Below are 20,394 nucleotides of genomic sequence, written 5' to 3'. Positions count from 1 at the left end.
TCTGAAAGAATGGAGTATAAGTTCTTGAATGACTTCTTTTTCTTGGCAAAATGTAATAATAACTCTACCCTAAAATTTAACATACACAAATACGTGCACTAATTATATTTTTATTTTCCATTATCAGAAAATTAGGGCTGCATGAAACACATGCAAAGAAAGTTGGGCAAATTTAATTCCTTTATTCTCCCCTAAACTCAATTTGGGTTTAGGGGAGAATAAAGGAATTCTTATTTCAACCATTGGTAACAGATTTGAATGACAGAGTAAAATTCAAATGAATACACTGAGAAACCGCATCTCAGGAGCAATGCAAAACAGTCTGTGACACGCTTCATTGAAATGGATTTGCTTTACAGTGATGAATGTTATTTCAGAGTAATGGGACAATTAAGCTGTCCATTTACCTTTGCATACCATTTCCAAAACACATAGCATAGCATGCAATAATTAAATTTTACTGCCAACATAATACTAGTCTCAGTTGAAAGTGATGGCTCCATATCATAGTAACAGTTCTCACCACTAACCCACAGATCAGAAGTCCTTTGACATATGCTTGTATTTTTGAGACAGGCAGAATTTCTTTAGCTGCTCTCATTATCCAGAAGGCAGAGCTGCCACTTCCCACACTGAAAATTTAGGAGTATGAATAAAATACCAATAGGGAGCTCCTACATTCCTTCTATGCAGTCTGAAGAGAAATAAGCATGAAGAAAATTGATAGAAAAAAACCATCAAAAATGTGGAAGAAGTAGAGCCAACATAATACACTCTGTTTCTCCTCTTTGGCTGCAAGACTTTTGCAATAGTGATAATTTTGTGCTGTAAAGGCTCTGCAGGGCTTTCAGGCACATGTTTGTTGGGAGATAAGCAGTAAACTGGTACATTATTGTAGGTGTAATTTCAAGATGTGTGTCTGCAAAAACGTAATACATCTTGATACTAAACCCATTTCAATGTCCTATTGAAAAGTAGATTTCCAAGAAGTCTGTGGCTAACTTAAAGTCCCATCCTTCTCCTCTGTTGAAATACTGATGTAGCCCTACTCATGTCCTAGACATCAGACAACTTAATAGTATTACTGAGAAAAACCTGGTATTAATACTAAAAGAACACAGTCATTAAGCATATTTAATCTGCATATTTTCTATTCATACAGATTTTAGCCCATTTTTAGTACTTCACACATTTCATGGTTAATAGGTAAAATACTTGCAATGCTGTACATCGTGAAACAAAACACTGAGTTTAATGCATTCAATGCCACAGATATACCAGGACAACTAGGAGAGTAACTAGACAATGTGTTTGGATTCAAAATGAAAATATGCCCTATGCAAGGCATTCCTACCGAAGCAAAGTGATGAACAGGCTGCAGTAGGGCTCCTCAGAGAAGACCTACAGCGCTCTCAGGCAGTCAGAGACGCAATCAGGGATAGGTGTTCTTCCTTCCAGCATTAAAAATGATAATTTTGTATAAGACAAACTCTTGGTGTGGAGACCTGCATTTCCAGTTTTGCCACTACAAACAGCTAAAGGGAAAAATAAAACCAAAAAACCCTCATGCAGACACAGAGTTGCCCATTTGCCTTTACATTAAAAAACGTCTTTGCTAATGAGATCCGAGTGTCCAAAACTGTGCAAAATATGTACTTTGAAGTTCTGTAGAAAAGCTACCAATAACATATAAAATCATATTCCTAATGTCTTAGGTTATACTAACCTCTACAGACTGTAAATTAAAGGATTTGTTATGGAATTTAAATGGGTTTCCTCATTTCTTTTCAGATAATCTTTGATAAAGCTTAGAATTTTTTCTAATTTAATTCTTAATGTTTTAATCCTTTAGGTTTGGTTACTCCAAATTAGAGAATTAAAATCTCAGGCTGCTGAATCTAAAATTTAAGGATTTTTTTCTTAAAGAATGGTATAGATTTATGTATCCAAACTTCACCCCCTGCACAAATTACATCACTCTCTTCTTCTCTTAGTGTTAGCTAACTGCACTATCTTAGCAATCTAAAAATTAATTTTGAATTTTCCAGTTGAAGGCTATATAAAGCTAAAGTTTATTTTCCTGATTTGTATTGTTTATAGAGAATAGGGATGCTAAATAGTGTCAGGTCCTGTATCATCTCTGAGGCTGCCTGTTAATTTCTGGACGCTAGGCTTTGAGCCTGCTGCCTTAGGAAAAGGCCAGCTTCTTCTGCACCTTTGGATGTATTCTGTCTGCCCTTGTGAATTTACACAAGTCCAGTCTATTAACCACTCCTCATTCCTCTTTGATGGTGGGTACTAAGTGCTATATCTACACATCTTCCAAATACCTCCAGGGATGCTGACTTCACCACTTCCCTGGAGAATCTGGTCCAATGCTTGACAACCTTTTTGGTGAGGAAAGCATTCTTAATATTCACTCTAAACCTGCCCTGAAAAACCTTGAGGCTGTTTTGTCTTGTACTATCAGTTGCTGGGAGAAGGGGCTGACCCTACCTAGCTATAACCTCCTTTCAGGGAATTGTAGAGAGCAGTAAGATGTTCCCTGAGCCTCTTTTCCTCCAGGCTAAACACTCCCAGCTCCCTCAGCTACCCATCACAAGCCTTGTGCTCCAGACCTTTCACCAGCTTTGTTGCCCTTTTGTGGACATGCTCCAGCAAAGTCCTTCCAGAACTGGGCAGCTTTCCAGCCACTCTGTCCCAGCCTGTGGCACTGGCTGGGGTTGTTGTGACCCAAGGGCAGGACCCAGCACTTGGCCTTGTTGAACCCCACACCATTGGCTTCAGTCCATCAACGCAGCCTGTCCAGATCCCTCTGCAGGGCCTTCCTGGCCTCTAGCAGATCAACACTCTCACTCTACTTGGTGTCACCTGCAAACTGACTAAGGGTGCACTCAATGCCCTCATCCAGATCATCAATAAAGATATTAATCAGGGCTGGCTGCTACACTGAGCCTTGAGGAACTCTAGCAGTGACCAGCCCCAGATGGACATAACTCCTTTCAGCACCACTCTCTTGGCCCAGCCACCCACAGTTCTTTACCCAGCCAAGTGTCCCTCCATCCAAGCCCTGAGCAGCCAGTTTGTCCAGAATTATGTTGCCAGATATTATGACAAAAGCTTTACTGAAGTCCAGGTAGACAACATACACAGCCTTTCCACCATTCACAAAGCTGGACACCCTGTCATGAAAGAAGATCAGGTTCTCAAGCAGGAACTGCCTTTCCCAAACCCATCTGCCTGATGCCCTGGTTGTGCTGTATGCCCTGCATGAAGGCACTCAGGATGATCTATTCCATGACCTTCCCTAACACTGACAGGGAAGGCCAGTGTTGCTAACCTTTGCTGACAGATCTGCAATTCCCTGGATCCTCCTTCAGGCCCTTCTGTAGACAGCCATCACACCTACAAACCTCCAGTCACCTGGCACCTCCCAGGTTAACCAGGACTGCTGGAAAATGATGGAAAGTCTCAGCGAGCACATTCACCAGTTCCCTCAGTACCTTGGGATGGCTCCCATCTGGTCCCATAGAACTGTGTGTATCCAAGTAGTGTGGCAGGTCGGTGACCAGCTCCCCCAAAGTGTGGAGGTTTTATACTGCTCCATGTCCTTTGTTTTCCAGCTCAGAGTGCTCAGTACCTGGGTAACAACTGCTCTGACCATAAAAGACTAAGGCAAAGAAGATATTAGGTACTTCAGCCTTTTCCATGTCTTTTGTCACTATGTTTCCCCCTGCCTCCAAAGACGGATGGACAACTTCCTTAGCCCTCCTTTTGTTATCAATGTATTTATAGAAGCACTGTTTACTGTCTTCTATGGCAGTAGCCAAATTAAGTTGGACTTTGGCTCTTCTGATACTCTCCCTACATAAACTCATGAGATCCTTGTAGTCCTGCTGAGTGTGCTACGTTCTCATTAATGATTTACTGCATAGTTAGCTTTTTCCCCTGCAAGAAGTTTCTGCCTAGTGAAATATGATGTCATGGACATTTAATCCATTTTGTGCTTTCAGATTGATCAACTTTCAGCTGCAAGAACCCTCCACTATTGCTTCAATACTTTTTCTGCTGCTACAGTGTGTCAGCTGTATCAGTAGTCATATTAGGGTTGTTTAATGTTACGGGTTGTTCAGAAATGCATATTAAAAAGACAGAAGCCTTGGTGTCACAAGGGAACATGGCAGAAGTTCTGGTGTTTTGTTTTGACCTATTCTTAGCCTCTGATAACATGTCACAACAATAATCATAGTTACTTGTGTTCTCTTAGGAAGGATGGGGAAAACAAAGCACTACTCTGTGCAAGCTGCCACTGTAGTACTTTGTAGTAAACTTGGCCCTTGCAGAAGGGCAGCAGAAACTGTTTCATGAATGTTTCTGTTCTTAGGGTTTCAAGAAGACACTAGTTGAATGGAACAGAAATGAAGCAAGTACATGCAGGGATATGTGCAGTCAATCCCACAGCTTTTAAAACCACATGTGAGATGTGTGGCAGCACAATGCTGCTGCTCTGTAAATGCTGGGAAGCGGCTCTGCTGGCAGCAATTTCCAATATTAACTGAGACACACAGATAGGCTACCAGTGTCCTGCACTTGTGTAATGAAAGGTGGCTCCATCTAGTAACAACCAGCAGCCACGGGTTATGTTATCTGCTGTGGCCTGACATACCCCATGATCGTGACCTCCGTGTTTCTCTTCAAACTCTCTTGGCCAACTTCTCACAGATTCATTCTGTTCCCAGGGGATTCACAGAAATTTGCCTCCTTCTCCTTTCCCTCCTCAGAAACCCTCTTGTAAGTTGGAGAAATATCAAAGTGAGGAAGACGAAAAGCCATTAACTAGTAGTGCTTAATGGAACAAAATTACCAATAAATGCCAGTATTTAGGAAGTAACTTCTGCCTAAGCAAACAGCATTGCTTACTGCATGTGCTTAAAATATTCACACCCTCTTCTTCCTTTACTCAAGGGATTTTCCTCTCCATTAAAAGTCAGCAGATAAGAGCAAAAAAAAAGCTATAATTACTGCAATGAGACTTCCTCAGCTCAGTTCCTAATAGTAAGTGCATGTACACACATATGCACACACTAGGCCTCAAGTGTTATCAAGCTCTTATGGGACAGAAAGGTCTGCTTCATAATGCTACTTGTTCAAAACATACAGAGCTATTACTTGCCTCTGAAAAAATGGCAAATATCATCAATACAAGAATCCAAAACTATAGTGTATAAGAAGTATTTAACCAAAACGAAATGAAAAATAAAAATGTTAGAACAAAATACAGCTTGAAGTTTCCTTACACTATGAGTTTTCAGCAAAGTCAATCTTTGTATCATCCACACACAAATCTTGTGATTAAAAAAGGAACACATCTTGCCCATAATTAAATGTAATTGACTATAATATATCATCTTATTTACAGGAACAGCAGGGAGGCCTGTTTATCGATGGGCTGGTTAATCCCATTTTTAAAATCTGTACTGTAGAATAGCAGTAACACATCAATAAAGTAGATTAAGAATCATCCATCCAACAGATCTCCATAAAAGTAACCAAAGAGAAATTACTGCTGCTTGGAAAGGCTCCTGGTTGGATTTATGAAGTGTCATTGGCATATTTACTCTCAAGTAAATACAGCTCACTGCAGAGTAAATTTCCAAACAGCCAAAGATCAGCAAGAGTGGAAAATGACAACAGCAAAAGTCACAAGGATTCATCTGATGTATGCTGTAGTATGTAATAACAAGGTACATCTCAAAGGTAACAAAAAGTCAAACAGTCTTGAAAGTTGCACTTTATACTTTCCCATTTTGAAAACATACCTGTTGTTCATAAATTTGGGGTTGCACAGAACTGAGAGGCAACTTCATAGGTAAGATAAGCAATACCAGATATAAAAAATAATCTCTTTGACATATATGAATGCAAAACTAAAATCACTATCTTTTAGATAGTGATTTTAGGGACAAACATATAAATCTGCACCATTTTGAGAAGGATCACAATCAATCTTAGCTTCAATGTTTCAAGAAATGCATGTGTAAATGAATCTTGTTATCAATACAAAATGCTGTCTTCATCTTTTGATAGGTCAGATCTTGAAGGGCCCATTTCAGCCTAGCCATAACCCTTCTCATTCCCCACAGTTACTCACACAGACACCTGGATTAGCCCTTCACATAACCCTTTCTCCCACATCTGCTTGTATGGCTCCCATGTCAGACACCATCCCCTCTCAATAAAAGCACTTTGTGCCCCAACCACTGCTCCATGACTTCCATGCTCAAAGGTCTGCTCACAGACTTCTGGGTTCAACTAATGCTTCTCCAAGAGACAAAGACATTCATTTGGGTTTTTGTCCACCTTTAATCATCTTTCAGTTTCCCAAGGCCCTTAACACTGCTCAGGCAGATAGAAATATGTTTCATTACTTTAAACAAGGCTAATAAGGAAGTTTGCCTCTAGACATCTCTGATATATACTGTATCTGAAAGTACCATATTGAAGCTATTGAAAATATCAAACTTGTCAACAGTATGAAAGTCACTAATGTTTAATCCTTGAACACAAAGTTCAAAGAATGACTTAATGTTATCCACTGCTTAAATAATGCTGGAATTAGCTTATATTTCTATCACTGAAACCTGAAGGTCTGTTTGGCTAAATACAGTATTATTGCTTTTTCCTTAATGTATTTGAAAGGGCAATGCTACAATCTTTTGACAGAAATACAGAAAAATAATGCAGTCACTTTTTATAATTTTATAATGAACTACATCCTGGTTTACACTTTCCTCCGACTTACTGCTCCAGGAACAACCATCCAAGAGTCATCACTATCAAGAGAAGGTATCAGTCCTCAGCCAAAAAAAAGAGACATTTGAAAGGCATGGACATAAAAGGCAGAAAAAAGACTTGCATAAATAATGTTTTACTTTTCACAATGCACAAGCATAATTTTAGAAGGCTTACTTCTGATAATGGATTGGTTGGTGCCAGCAGTATGCAGGAAAAATACACATATCCTCTATTTTACTACTTTTAGCTTAACAACTCCCATTCTATTTCTGCCCTTTTCTCCTTTGCCTGGTCCTCAGCTACATTTATGTTGTACTAAACAGAGTACACTGCCAGTAGTTCAAAAACCTACTTACAGGAATCATCCAGTTGGCCAGGTCACCGTACTTAGACACCTGCATAGCTCCAAGCATCGTCAAATCAACATGGCCTCTGGTAACAGAAAGTGTGTAATTAGCATATCATGTTCAAGTAACAGCCCACAAATCTTAACAAGCTTTTGTTCATGCTCATTACATCGATTTTAAAATGGTGGCATATGACAAATGTAGCAACTGTTTGTCACACACGTAGTTGGGGTTTTTTCCCCCCCTAGATGTATCACTGATGCAGATGTCTCTTTTTATGCTTACTGAGCCTCAGAAATGTTCCTACTTTTGTCTGGTTTGGTTAATTGCATGTGCAGTCAATCATCTCTGAACTCGTACTTTTTAGTGCACTCCTTAACGTATTTACATGCACCCATTATCTTTTCAGAGCCATTAGGATTTAGTGTTTGTTTGCATCCAAACTCCTTTCCAAAAAACAAACAAAAAACAGGTGCAGACGTTGAATTTCCATTAAGGAGGTGGAATGAGGATCACAATTGCAAGCTGAGCAAAGAAAATATACTGAGTGCAAGTACAGATTAGATACTTGGAAATGACCAAAAAATAGTTGTTAAAATGTCATTACAAATGTGTTTATAAATGGCCAGGTGGTAGTAGGCACAAACATCACCATGGTATCTATTAGTGCAGTGGTTTTTTATTTCCAATTGCTAGATTTAACTCTCTGTAAACCATAACTGATTAAGTCCATGATAATTTTGCAGGTTGTTAAATGCTAACCACATTTGGAAGAAATACTTCTGAGTTCTGCCACTGATGCAGTTTATTCTTTTCCTGTTTCAAAAAGATCAGAGTTTGTGTTGCTACATACCCTCTTATCATTGCAAATGATTCATCACTAGAGAAATAGGAAGAACCTGGAAGAACAGTGACTGTCTCCTTACCTGTAAAAGAAACAAGATACAGTATGCATTTTGTTTCTTTGACAAATGAAGTCACAGCTATTCACCAAGAAATAAGAGTTTTTTATAAAATTCCTTTGGATTCAGTACAGCTACAGCCTGATTACACTTACAACATCCCATGTAAACCTAATCAATCCTATTGAATTGTGAAGCAGTTTGTTAGAGTTTCTAACGATAGGCTTGCCTGCTGTTTGACCACCAGCAGGTCCAGGCAAGCACCAGGAACATCAGAATGTAGGAAATATCTATGGATTTTAGCTTTCTGCTCCATTTACAGAAAAAGTGAGAAGTAACTGTCTTTTGAAACAGAGGAAGATAAAGCCTTCAGGACCCAGAGAGGCTGCAAAGAAAAGCAAGCAGATCAGATTGAACAGTTTATAGTGCTAATGATGAAAAATACAAAAAAAATAAATAACAGGTCTAGTATATTCTTGCTTTTTTAAAGGGCACAAGAAAATGTGCTTCTGTGTTCTGTACTGTGCTCTGAACAATGCTTGATGCAAGCAATGGAGCACACCTGGAAGAGTCTTTATTTTGACTCTGTTCAGGGCCCTTTTCTTCCTCTTCTGCCTGCTCTTTGAATCAGTCTAAGCAACAAACATTTACAGAGGGTGCCTCTGATAAGGCAGAAGAAACACAGATGAAGATGAAATTATAAAAGAAGCACAGTAAACTTGAGAGAGAAGAAAATATACAAACCAAAATATTTTAGCAAGATGTGACACACGGTAACAACAAAGGGGAAGGGGAATGATGCATCATTAAACAGTTTCCAGAAAACAGAAGAAAAAAGAAAATGAGATTAACTAAGAGAATGGGAAAAGGGAAAAAAACTGTGCATAAAACTTAAATAAGAGATCTAAGATATGTGCTTTACCTGTTGAACTCATATGAGGCATACTTTATGCCATTTGTATGGAAATTAAATAGAATAGTATAGAATTAAGGTCATACAAGTGGTCTTTCACACTTCTCAAGAATTCACCATGTTAACACTCAGACCTGGTGAGACAGCTTGAATTATCTTTCCCTACAGGACACCCACCCAAAGCAGTGACAGAGAAAACAGGGTTTCCAGGCAGCAACATGGAGAGAGAAGCCCAGGATAAAGTGACAAGGTAATGATGAGAAGAACGACACACAGGCTTAGGACCACAGAATAATGTAAAAAGAGCACCACATTACCCACTTCTTAAAATGCTCTCAGGAGGTCAATACTTTAAAATATTTCTGCTGTAATACAGTAGTATACCTTTCAGTTGCAGTCAAGATATCCTTCATGTGAGACATTAAAAAAATGAAACAAACAAAAAAACCCACACCTATTTCAGAGCATTAAAATTACATTTGCAGAGAGAAATTTGGCAAAAGCCCAAAACAGGTATAAGTTTTAAAAACTTTGAGCTGGACTTTGGGGCTGAGGGATCATTCCAGTTAATGAATGAGAACAAGATTAATTTCTATTTCTCTGCCATTCAGCTTCTGTTTTCTTCACATGGTAGATTGGTGGTAGGTCTGATGCTTGTCTATCCCATGTCCTGTTTACTGCAGCTTCAGAGGGACATGTGAAGCTGCTTAACATCAAATCAACAATAGTACAACAATCTAATTTTCTTGTTGCATTCTGACCTGTTATGTTAGCTTCATGTCTTCCAGATTGACTCTTAAAAATATTTATCAACTATAAATAACAATTCAAGACCATCTCAATTTCCATGTTAAAGCACAATTTTTTTCAGATAATTTATTAAGTTCTTGGATATTTTTTTCACTGTCACTCTGTTAATATGTTCATTTTTCATACACACCCATATTAAAACTTAAGTTCTAAAATGCATGCATATAATTTCACTCATAGTATTTTTTTCTTCTAAGTATTTTTTTTCTTCCAGTGAATCCTCTGACATATTCCTTCCTGTAGTTCTTGAAACAATTACATATGTACTGGTGAAATGCTGGACTCAATTTCTTAAATGATTTTTTATTTCAAACCAGACAATGGCCTCAAATAACTCCACATTTAAAATATAGTAACAGAGGCAATTACCTAGTGCTATGATAAGCATCATTTAGCTGAGCCAAGCAGCAAATGTTTCACGTCAGTGAACAATTGCTGGACTGATATTAAATTAAAATCATTTTATGTCAGTGCTTTATCTCCTTTTGACTTTTCAGAGTTTAATTGTACTTGCTAACAGCCACTGAGAAAAGTACTCTCTGTATAAATACATATGTAGACACCCATACATGTATTTGTATGTATGCATGTGTATATTTGAATAAAAAAATGAAATTTGTATCTTTTCCATATGAAAAAACAAGTCTAAAATGTCAGGTCTATAATCAATACCATTAATATCAATGACAAAGTCACAAGGCATATTTCTGTTTGTCACAATGCAATATTTAAGTGTATTTTTACATGAAGACAGAAAATGTACACAAGCACAACTTTTCCATGAAAAAAATAGAAATCAGACAGGTGCACTAAATCATAAGAAACTTACATTTTTATATTGAATAGCATCTTCTGAGGTGAAATGCCCTAAAGCAGCTGGGCAACGACAGTATGTGAGAATTGCCATTCCCTGCTAAAAGTGGCAAAAGCCGCGGCCCGCAGCAGTGCCCTTGGGGTGCCAGATGCCAGCTGGGCAGCTCTTTCCCACTGCCTTGGCTACCACTCCCTCTCTGAATGCAAATGAGTTATATTCCTGGCTGGGAATAAACCAAGCCATTATACACAGGATGTTTTAATACATGTCCCAAACATAAATCATTGAAGACCATTTTCTAGAAGACTCAAGGAAAAGCAGCAGGAAAACAAACCCATATTCCTTTACATGCTGCTCAAAACAATCTCACTTCTGAAAAGGATGATTTAACCATTTACTGATGGGCCTGGAAGACAGTCTCTCCCCAAAGAAGAAGATTATCGCTTAAAAGAAGACAAATGCATTAATATTTATTATCAAATAAAACAGGTCTCTAGGTTCAAATACTGTATCAAAAGAAAAAAATTAAATTAACATGGTTATTCTTTTTCCATTAATTAAATTTAATTAAAGTATTTACCTGCATTAATCAGATCTGGATCTACTTCATTTTCAAGTGGATAAGGACCCTGACAACAATACAGATGTATGTCAAGCATTATAATAAAATATCTCTAAAATACAATTAATAATTGCCATATTATTTCCAATGCTTATTACCAAAACCAGGTCATGGCAGACATGCATTTTTTAATCTTATTAAATCAGAATTCTATTTTTTACCCGGAAAACATCCTGACATTACAAGCCACAGTTTATATCAAGTAACATATCAGGTCTTTAGGACTTATTGTTCAAGGATATTAGAATTACAAAACAATCATGAAGTGCGAGGTTTGTTTGATTTGAGTTTCTTTTTGTTCTTAATCTAAGTGACACACATTTTTCAAAAAAAGGTCATAACTGCAACTTCATAAAGTTATATGACAGTAAAAATAATATTCACTTTAAGCTTTATTTAAAAATATGTTTGCTAAGGTTTACAATGCTTAGTCTTGCAAATTCCTGATGGTTTGAGTCCAGAAACTTAAGGACATCCTTAGCAAAGTAGCACCATAAGCATAAAATGAGCATTTCCTAGAAAACTTCTCTGCAGCAGAGTGAGAATTATATAATGATATAATATAGCATATATATTTTTAGCAATATCATAATCAAGTTGGAGGCACACAGGAAATAAAACCCAGCCACAGCAAAATAAAAACACTATAATAACTGACCAAGATATATCCTTACCAAACCCAGGACTCCATTTTCACTCTGTAAGTGAACAGTTATGTCTGGACTGATGAAGTTACTGGCCAACAGTGGGATACCAATACCCAGATTAGCTGAAAAAAGGCGGTTAAGGCAGAAACACTTATTGCAAACTAGTAAATTTAAAAAAAAATTACTTCTATACTATGAGCTGATTAGAACTGTTCCACTCACAAGCACTTTTGTTTTTACTTAAATACCTCATATTTGTGATTAATTATTTTGCCATTTGGACTGCCTAATTGCATTCTGTCAAATCCTATATATGATAAAAATATCAATGTGCAACTTCTACTTCAACTGGGTATTAATAAAATGAGAGCACCTCAGAGTCCGGTAAAGACAACGAGCACATTAATCAACCTGTTCTAAACAAACCAGATGGGTTTTTTATTCTAGTCAGCAATCACTTCAACCTATAGCACATCTATAGTGTGTGGATGAGGATACCATACATGCCATCCTCAAACTCCAATGCAGCCCGTTTGATGATCCTTTCCCTCACATTGTCTCCTTTTTTTTGCTTGGCTGTTGAGTCTTCAGGCTTTCGGATTGATAAGCGCTGCAAAGTAAGAAGTAATCATAAGTAAAGATTAGAATCCAGATTCTTGCTTCTCAAGACACAAAAGCTTGATTTGTGATTGCACTGAGATACTTGGTTTAAGAATAAAGTTATTTACTCATCTTCTACAAAAAAACCTGACCTTTTATTTTATGCATTCAAGCTTAGCTAAGCCAATGGAGTCATCAAAAATTGCCAGCGACAGCCTTAGAGCAAAATATTATTTCTTTCTCTGTATTGCCAAGACTGATACAAAGAAAAGTGGTGAAGAAGGCACCAAGCACTAGTGAAAATACTAGCAAGTCTCAGATTCATTACCCCAGAGATACCTAAATAGATTTGTAAAAAGTCAGCCAAAAATACAAATACTGCTCTCTTTCTGCATTCATTCGATTCAATGAGCTGTTCTAGATTTATAAGGATGAAACAGACAAATGCCATTCATCTAAAGATACTGGGGAGCTAAGAATCAAAATTTTCAAACATAACTCTCTACAATCTTGCACACCCCATGAATTTGTTTCCTGGTATTTTCTCATCTTAAGTTAATGTTTTGTAAATCACATGCAGGTGAAAATGCCATGACATTTAAGAAGTTCGTAACATCTTTCTTTTAAATTATTGTCTACATAGATTATGTTCTTTGCACATCTCTCCTATGCATGTAAAATTCATCTGGGAAACATCATGTCCTGCACCCCCATATGTCTTCCTGTCTTCCTATCTTCTCCTACTTCAGGCTACAATTAACACATCAGAAAAAAATTATCCTGTTACCTTTCATCACCACAAAAGAATTTTTGCAGAGTCACTTTCTCCTTAGGCAGTCAGAAACAGTCAATATAAATCCTTTTGAATTTCCCATCACCTTCCTTTTTATGCCTTGGCTATTTTCCCTAGAATTGCTTAGCTTGTAGATTGATAAAGTAGGAACAATTACAGAGGGTTTCTATACAGCAAAGAGAAGGCTGGATAGAAATTATAGCTGGTGCTAGAGAAACCACTTCTAAGCTATATTAGGTAGGAACTGCTATTTAAAGCCAGTAAGAATTATGACAGACTAGCTTCTCTTTATTTCTTACATTCTTCATCTTCTCTCACCACTTACCATACCCACTGCTTTTCTGTATACAGCCAGCCGATTTATAAAATTTAACAGAAGAGTAAATAAATCTGCCATTTCCTTCCTATAAAAGCAAGAGTTGCCACTGCCAGAATTACAAAATTGCATAATCAAAATTAATCTCTGTTACAATTTTGCTTGGCAGTTTATAGTAGCTTTCTCCCTCACCCCTGCCCCCTTTTTTTCCTGAAGCATATGGGGAAGGGGGCAGATGATGAGGTAGGTATTCACCAGGTATTCAGTAGGTATTGACTAAATAGATATTCACTTACGCAGCCAAGATGCAGCAGAAGCAATGTTTAATAAATGAAAAATTATTTCTGTCATAAAAGGTAAAAAGCTTTTCTGGGAGCTAATGCAGCCATTCAGAAGAAGAAAACAGGCCATTAATTGCAATCTGACCCAACACAACCAGAGGGAAAAAAAAAGGTTTGACACATCTGTTTGCAGTCAATTACTCAACAACATGCAAGATGCTTTTGCAGAATGAACAGACAAAATTAAAAAAAGAGCTTCTTAACCTTAGTATTCACAAAAGAGAATGCTCAGAGAAAAGGCTTGTACAACTTCCTGGGACTTGTGCTTTGATTTTAATAACAGAAGTTTAATTATCAAAATCCATTTCTGCACTTTTTTTCCCACAGATTTTTTCTCCTTGTGTCATATATCTTCCCTTCTACCAGCTTATCTGATGAACAATTCCCACCTCCAGACTACAGAGACACAGAAGAAATACAGAATTTTCAGCTGCACATTAAAAGCATTGTCACATCACCAAAATCAATATAGGGACATAGCCTGAGTGTGACAAAGTCATAGAAACAACAAAGAACAATTACATAATCATAATTTTATTGGGTGTTTTCAGTGGTGGAGTATTATTGCAGCAATTTTAATAGCTATTGACATCTTTTATTCAGACCAGAAAGGCCACCAGTTAGAAAAGTCCCTGATAAAAGAAAAGGGAACAAAGGTTTGCAAGACCTTTGCAACATAACATAATTCAATGTACAGCACAAAAGGGACTGAGGCTGGCCCTACATGCCCACATCAAAAGCTGTCCAGTGGAAAAGAAAGTCAGATCCTTGTCTAGGTGTTCCCCTTGTCATATCTACAGCAGGTGAACTGAGAGGGAAGGAGAATTTAGTAGCATTTTCTACTAGATTTTCAACTGCAGTAAAGTCATCCAGGGCTACAGGCAGCTGCCCTAAATTATTCAGGAACTGAACCAGAGAGTCTGTAGTGAAAGAAAGAAGGCTCAATCCTCAGGCCCCCACCTAACTACTTAAGTACCTATCTAAGCTCCAGTTTTTAGCAAAACTTTATGGGTCTTTCTCACACTATTTTCTCAGTGTTAAGATTTGGTGGCTAGACTAAACACCACGTAAATTTTAAATACACCCCAAGCTGAAATATGTTGTGACTGAGAAGCTCAGCTACTTACTTCAATTCTCTTCTCAAACTTCTCTCCTTGTAACAGACGATCAACATAGATTTTGGGAACATGAATGTCTTCTGGAGCAAATGCTCCTATATCAACGATTTCTTCTACCTACAGAGTAAAAAAGAAAAGGGAAAAGATTTAGAAAAAATTATTCAACGAGAGGTTTTAATACCAATAAAGTTTTGAAATGAAACATTAAATTTACAGCAAATGATGTCAAGAAAACTAATGAGTGGGACAAAATATATAGTCTTTAAAACAGATTAACTTATCCGCTTATCTGCTCTCTTCTTTCAAAATATATTTCTTTACAAAAAATTGAAAGTAATTTATAATTTTACCAGCCCATTTGTATGGCCAACTTGAAGAAATAATACTGTGTATATCAGTTACATCAGAGTTGTTTGTAACTACAAAAAATTTCTGCCCAAACAGAGAAGAACAATATGCTACTAACAAAATACATAAATATAAGGCAGAAGTATTAATTTAGAGGATATAAACACAGAAGATGAAACAAAAGTTTTCCATAGTGTACTCAAAACTAAAATAGAAAACATTTGAACTGTAATAATGGGTTGCAAGAAAGAAGACAAAAGATGAAGACCTAGAAGTCTTTATAGTCAGTGAAACAGATTCAGCACAAAATGACACTCATCACCTGTAGTAGATTTGAAATGTCACCTATCAGGACCAGCCCCAATAACAGGGGTGTCCTTCCTTCTAGGCCTGAATTGTGGGTGATCTAGTTAGAGACGCTGCTATGGGCAGATACCTGCATCTAAGACTCTCAGCCATGACTGATGCTTTCCCTAACAAGTCTGAGGTACACAGAGCACATCTCACTCTGCCACACAACAGACTCTAATGTTAGTGCTGTTTGCAGTTGCATCCAGCCACAGAGAAAACATGTAATGCTAGAGCAATAGTCAAAGATAACATACAACAATCTATTACAAAGGACATAACAACGTACTCAAAGATCAAAAGACAATTTCCAAACTGCTGTATCACCAGAGATTCATTAAACTCTTAGGAATCCCCAAAGCTTAATAACTCCAAAACAAGACCTGGGATATGGCAAGGGTAAATCTCTGAACAGCTGTCACCAGTGAAGCAACATTAAAGCGTTTAAAACTCAATTTGACAACCTACTGGACAATATGATCAATACTAAAATCTATAGTACATCTGATAGAAAATTACCTTCCTACTGTGCCTTGAAATGTGACAATAAACAAACAAAGAAACCAAACAACCCACCCTAAAAGCAGGAGAGGGAAAAGAAAAATTAAAAACTAATGATCACAAAATCAGGTTCAGATGATCCCCAAAAAAACCCCTGGTTAAAGAGACAGAAAGGATGTGCTGTGAAATCTGCAAGGCAAACATTCTAAGCAAAAGGCAACAACAGCTACAGCAACACAAGCCTAGGTGCTCAAGGAGAATAGAGCCCACATCCAGAAAGCCATTACCCACAAGATAAGGAGAGCCAATCAAATCAGTATCTTGAAAATTCTGATTTGGGTATTCATGAAAAAATGCTAAAGTTTCATCCATCTCACTTGAAGTTTCTAATTTTATACACTCATTTTAAGTTTAATATGGAGACCAAGTCAAACACAGGGTAAAATTAAAAACTCCTGAAGCACACAGCTGAAGCACATTGCACTTTTAGCGTAGTGACTACTGTCAGATCATCCTCAGAAGACAGGAGAAGCAGGAAACAAGACTTTCCAATGAAGCAATAGGCAAGCAGATGATCTGCTACCAGCAGAATTCCCAAATTCACCGTTTCTAATTATATTTATCTTCACTTATCAGATGGAAAACTAGGCCTAGGGAATACTAATCGCCCTGATTTGGACTTTCTCACAGAATAACTACATTTATTTGCTGCAGCAGCTGAGATTAAAAAACCAAAATCTTGGCACAATTCAACTAACTCAAACAGAATTATACTGTCAGAAAACTTGACACACTGAGTTTCTCCCCCCATAGAATACACCGAATAAATTATTCATCCAACAATAAATTACTGGATTTTGTTATCAGTCACGCCATTCTGCTAATTGGTTTGTATTTTGTCTCTTGGGACATAGCAGTCAGCCTGATAGCTTTTCCTCTATTATTTCCAAACATTATCCCAAATGAACACAACACTGCAAACTGTATTTTGTCCTTTCAGGGATTTCAGGTAAGCCTAAGGATCCCTGACAACTGGAACACCTTTCCATGTTCTGCCACTATGTGGAATAAGCATCAAATGTAACTAAAATTAAATATGTTCAAATACCTCCACAGCAGTAAAGAGGAATTTTGAAAAGGGATTAAGAATTTGCATGTGATATATGAAAAATTAACTGTCTTCCAGTTCTGCAAGTGAAATAATCAGCACGTTACACGGAAAAGGGAGAATTCAAGCAGAGGAAGTACAAACGCCATCTGAGTGCTCCAGCTCTCTCTCCCAGGGAACCGAATGATGAGGCACCATACATGGGCTGCCTGCCATCAGCACAGCCAGAGATGAAGCTGAGCCAGCTGAAGTGACACCAGGATATCTGATGGCTATGGGAATCAGCACCCTAGTGCCTCTGGCCACTGCAAGGCATTGCCCCAGTAACTTCCTAGAGAAGAATGATACTGCAAATTCAATAGGAAGGACCCTCAACTGGGCGTATTCACTTCTCTTTCAGGTTTCATGTTTCTTCTTTATGCGCCGGCTCTGTAACACCTCTGTAGATGAAGCCTCAAAGAGAAAGGCAGGAGCACATCCATATTAATAATTCAAAGGATGCATGTGAGTTTTTCTCCTGCTCTGCTCTCATCATACATATGCTTCTGTTCTTTCTTCTCTGTACTCACCCTGCCTCAGGCTTTATTTTGTAACATACAGAAGAATCTTTGTAAACATCAAAAATCATTATGTGTCATCCCACCCAAGAGACACCAACTCTGGCAAAGCACAGAGAGGGAACTAATCAGGGCAGACCACCTCCTGTACTCTTTGTAATTAGAAAATCAAAATCCTCTGGTACCTTTTAGGTGGCCTTGATCACATGTGTTCATCTTAAATCTTCACTTCATCAATGAACAAAAAGACAAAAAATGCTTACATCTTTGTAAACATTTTGTAAAAAGGAACTACGAGAGACCATGAGGTCTGACTTCCCTCTTCTGGGAAGGCTCTGATGCCTGATCCAAAAATCCTTTCATTGCCTCAAGAGTTTCACAGTACTGGGGATTTCTTCCTGGGGATAGTGTTCTTGCAAATCTTCTCTGATTGCTGACAGTGGAAGGAGGATGAATGAATTCAGTCCTTCCTAAACACTAGTTTATCTGTAAGTACACCCAGAACATAAAAGCTGTTTTCCACTATGATTCACAAGAGCCTTCTGCCTTCCTTTTTGTATCAGCATTCAGAGGCAGTGGTCCTTTGCTTCACAATATCACTTCCTTCGGTAATTTACATCTACTTTTCTCTTGCAAAGCAATTTTAATTCCTTTTCCTTACAGAAATTCAGCTATTCTTCTAGTTTTATTCCAGAATTTCTGAAGGCTCACAGAAAGAAAAAGGGAACCTTGATAGATATGGAAGTAAGAAAAATAAATAAAGTAAGAAAAATGAAAACTATGGTTCCTTACCAAAACTTGATAAGGAAATAACAATGACAAACTATTATGCCAAAATACTCAAAAATTAAAAAAGCCTTTGTTTCTAGTATGTTCCTTTTATCTGTTTCTACAGTCCAATTATGTACTTTATGATATTTTAAATATTTTCAGCTGGCTTATTTTTAAATCTGTTTTCCTAAAACTAAGCCATAACCAAAAACTGCAATTTAATTCCTTATTACAGAAAAAAAATCAAAAACATGTGTGCATGAAAGAAAAAAGAGTTGGGGAGAGAATCACAGCCTAACAAACCTATGCATTTTTAAGTAGCTTATTTTTATACCAACTTTATTAAATCTCTCTATCACTAACCTAATTATCCTAGTTCATTTCAGTTCTTCAAACTGAAATAATAATCATTCCTAGCAGAACATTAGTAAAACAAAACATTACAGTTGGTTAAATGTCCAAAAAAGCAAGAGGAATGAAATAAAATTTAGCCACTTAGATGCTCAAGACAAACTCATCAGTACACATCATCAGTTCACTACTGGAAGAGTCAAGATGTCAAAAATTCTTTGTAATATCTATAAAATCTTAAAATTAAAAAAAATTAAAATACATAATAAGAGCTATAAGAATAAATTTTATGTGTCTGCATTCAAGATCACAGAAACTGTGATCAACCAACCATTCATGATGGTTAATGACAAACAATAGGGGGAAAAGTTAATATTAATTGTTTAGACTGAATTTCCCAAATAGCTTTGATATTTTAAAACTGTAAAATATACTCTGAAGACAGTCCACTCGAAATTAAGAACACACTATACAAACTTTCTTAACTACAGAAAAAAGCAAAGCAGGTTACTACTGAGTTCTGCAAGCAGGCAGATGAAACAGATGATCTTCTGAGTCAAATTCTTTCCTTTTGCAAGATCAGACAGACCGTGAAATTTCTACTGTCAAAATCCTACAGTAATGGAATGCTAGCCAGTCAATATCCATACTGAAAAAGAGACTTTTATAACTTTAAAATCAAGCAACTACCAAATAGTTGATCAACATTTTGATCAACAATTACCACATTATGGTCATATTAGACTTCAAACAGATGTTTTCATAAGCTCACTGAAGGGCAGGGAACAGTAAAAACCTGTAAAGTTCATATTTGTCAGAGAATCTTTCACACAATGAGCGTGGTCTGGGTCTCACTGAAGATGCACACTGAAGGTCCGCTTAGCCAAATAGCCCTTCTTCTTAGCAACGGGATCTTAAAAGGCAGCGTGGTACTTCTGGTTATATTCTCCCAGCTGCCAGCAATGTGTCAACTGCAGGATGTCCTCAGTCAGAGGCTGGACATACATCACCTTCTTCATAGCTTCTGATGAGCCAGGAACTAATTGTTTTCATGAAACCCAAGAGACTCTATTGATGCATTTCTTAAATTTAACTATTATGTAAAACATTTCTTATTACCTATTGTAATTTCACTGTGTGCTCCCTTCTCTGTGCCATACAGAAATAGCACACAGCAGTTGTTTATTTGTCTGTTTCATGTTGTTGAAGATCTTATGTACCTTTATGTTTTCCTTCCTTCTAGTAGACTGTTATCCTCTGTAAACACCACAGAAAAAAACAGTGAGATCTGTAGCCAGTATGTTGTATCTGATGATTAGGAAAGCAAAACCGACATAAATCTCCTACATTTGTCTTCAGGTTTTTCGTCATGTGGCTACAGATCCTCCTAAA

The 20,394-nt window shown here is 37.3% G+C and overlaps 1 protein-coding gene across 1 annotated transcript in view; it reads right to left on the bottom strand.

The window, feature by feature from the left end:
• OXCT1 (3-oxoacid CoA-transferase 1) overlaps positions 1-20,394 on the bottom strand; it is an 85,075-nt gene that overhangs the window by 25,178 nt on the left and 39,503 nt on the right. Inside the window, exons 8-13 of the mRNA XM_054283260.1 lie at positions 15,028-15,135; positions 12,349-12,460; positions 11,878-11,972; positions 11,162-11,210; positions 7,996-8,068; positions 7,152-7,227 (exon numbers count right to left, since the gene is read on the bottom strand). Of these exons, the coding sequence (XP_054139235.1) occupies positions 7,152-7,227; positions 7,996-8,068; positions 11,162-11,210; positions 11,878-11,972; positions 12,349-12,460; positions 15,028-15,135 (513 nt within the window). The remainder of the gene's footprint in view (positions 1-7,151; positions 7,228-7,995; positions 8,069-11,161; positions 11,211-11,877; positions 11,973-12,348; positions 12,461-15,027; positions 15,136-20,394) is intronic.

Source organism: Melozone crissalis, unplaced genomic scaffold, assembly GCF_028551555.1.
Source record: "Melozone crissalis strain CALT ecotype California unplaced genomic scaffold, PUWL_Pcris_2 ptg000036l_1, whole genome shotgun sequence".
Taxonomy (NCBI): Eukaryota; Metazoa; Chordata; class Aves; order Passeriformes; family Passerellidae; genus Melozone; species Melozone crissalis.
Note: the sequence above shows the minus strand (reverse complement) of the source record. Positions and strands in the feature narration are given on the sequence as shown.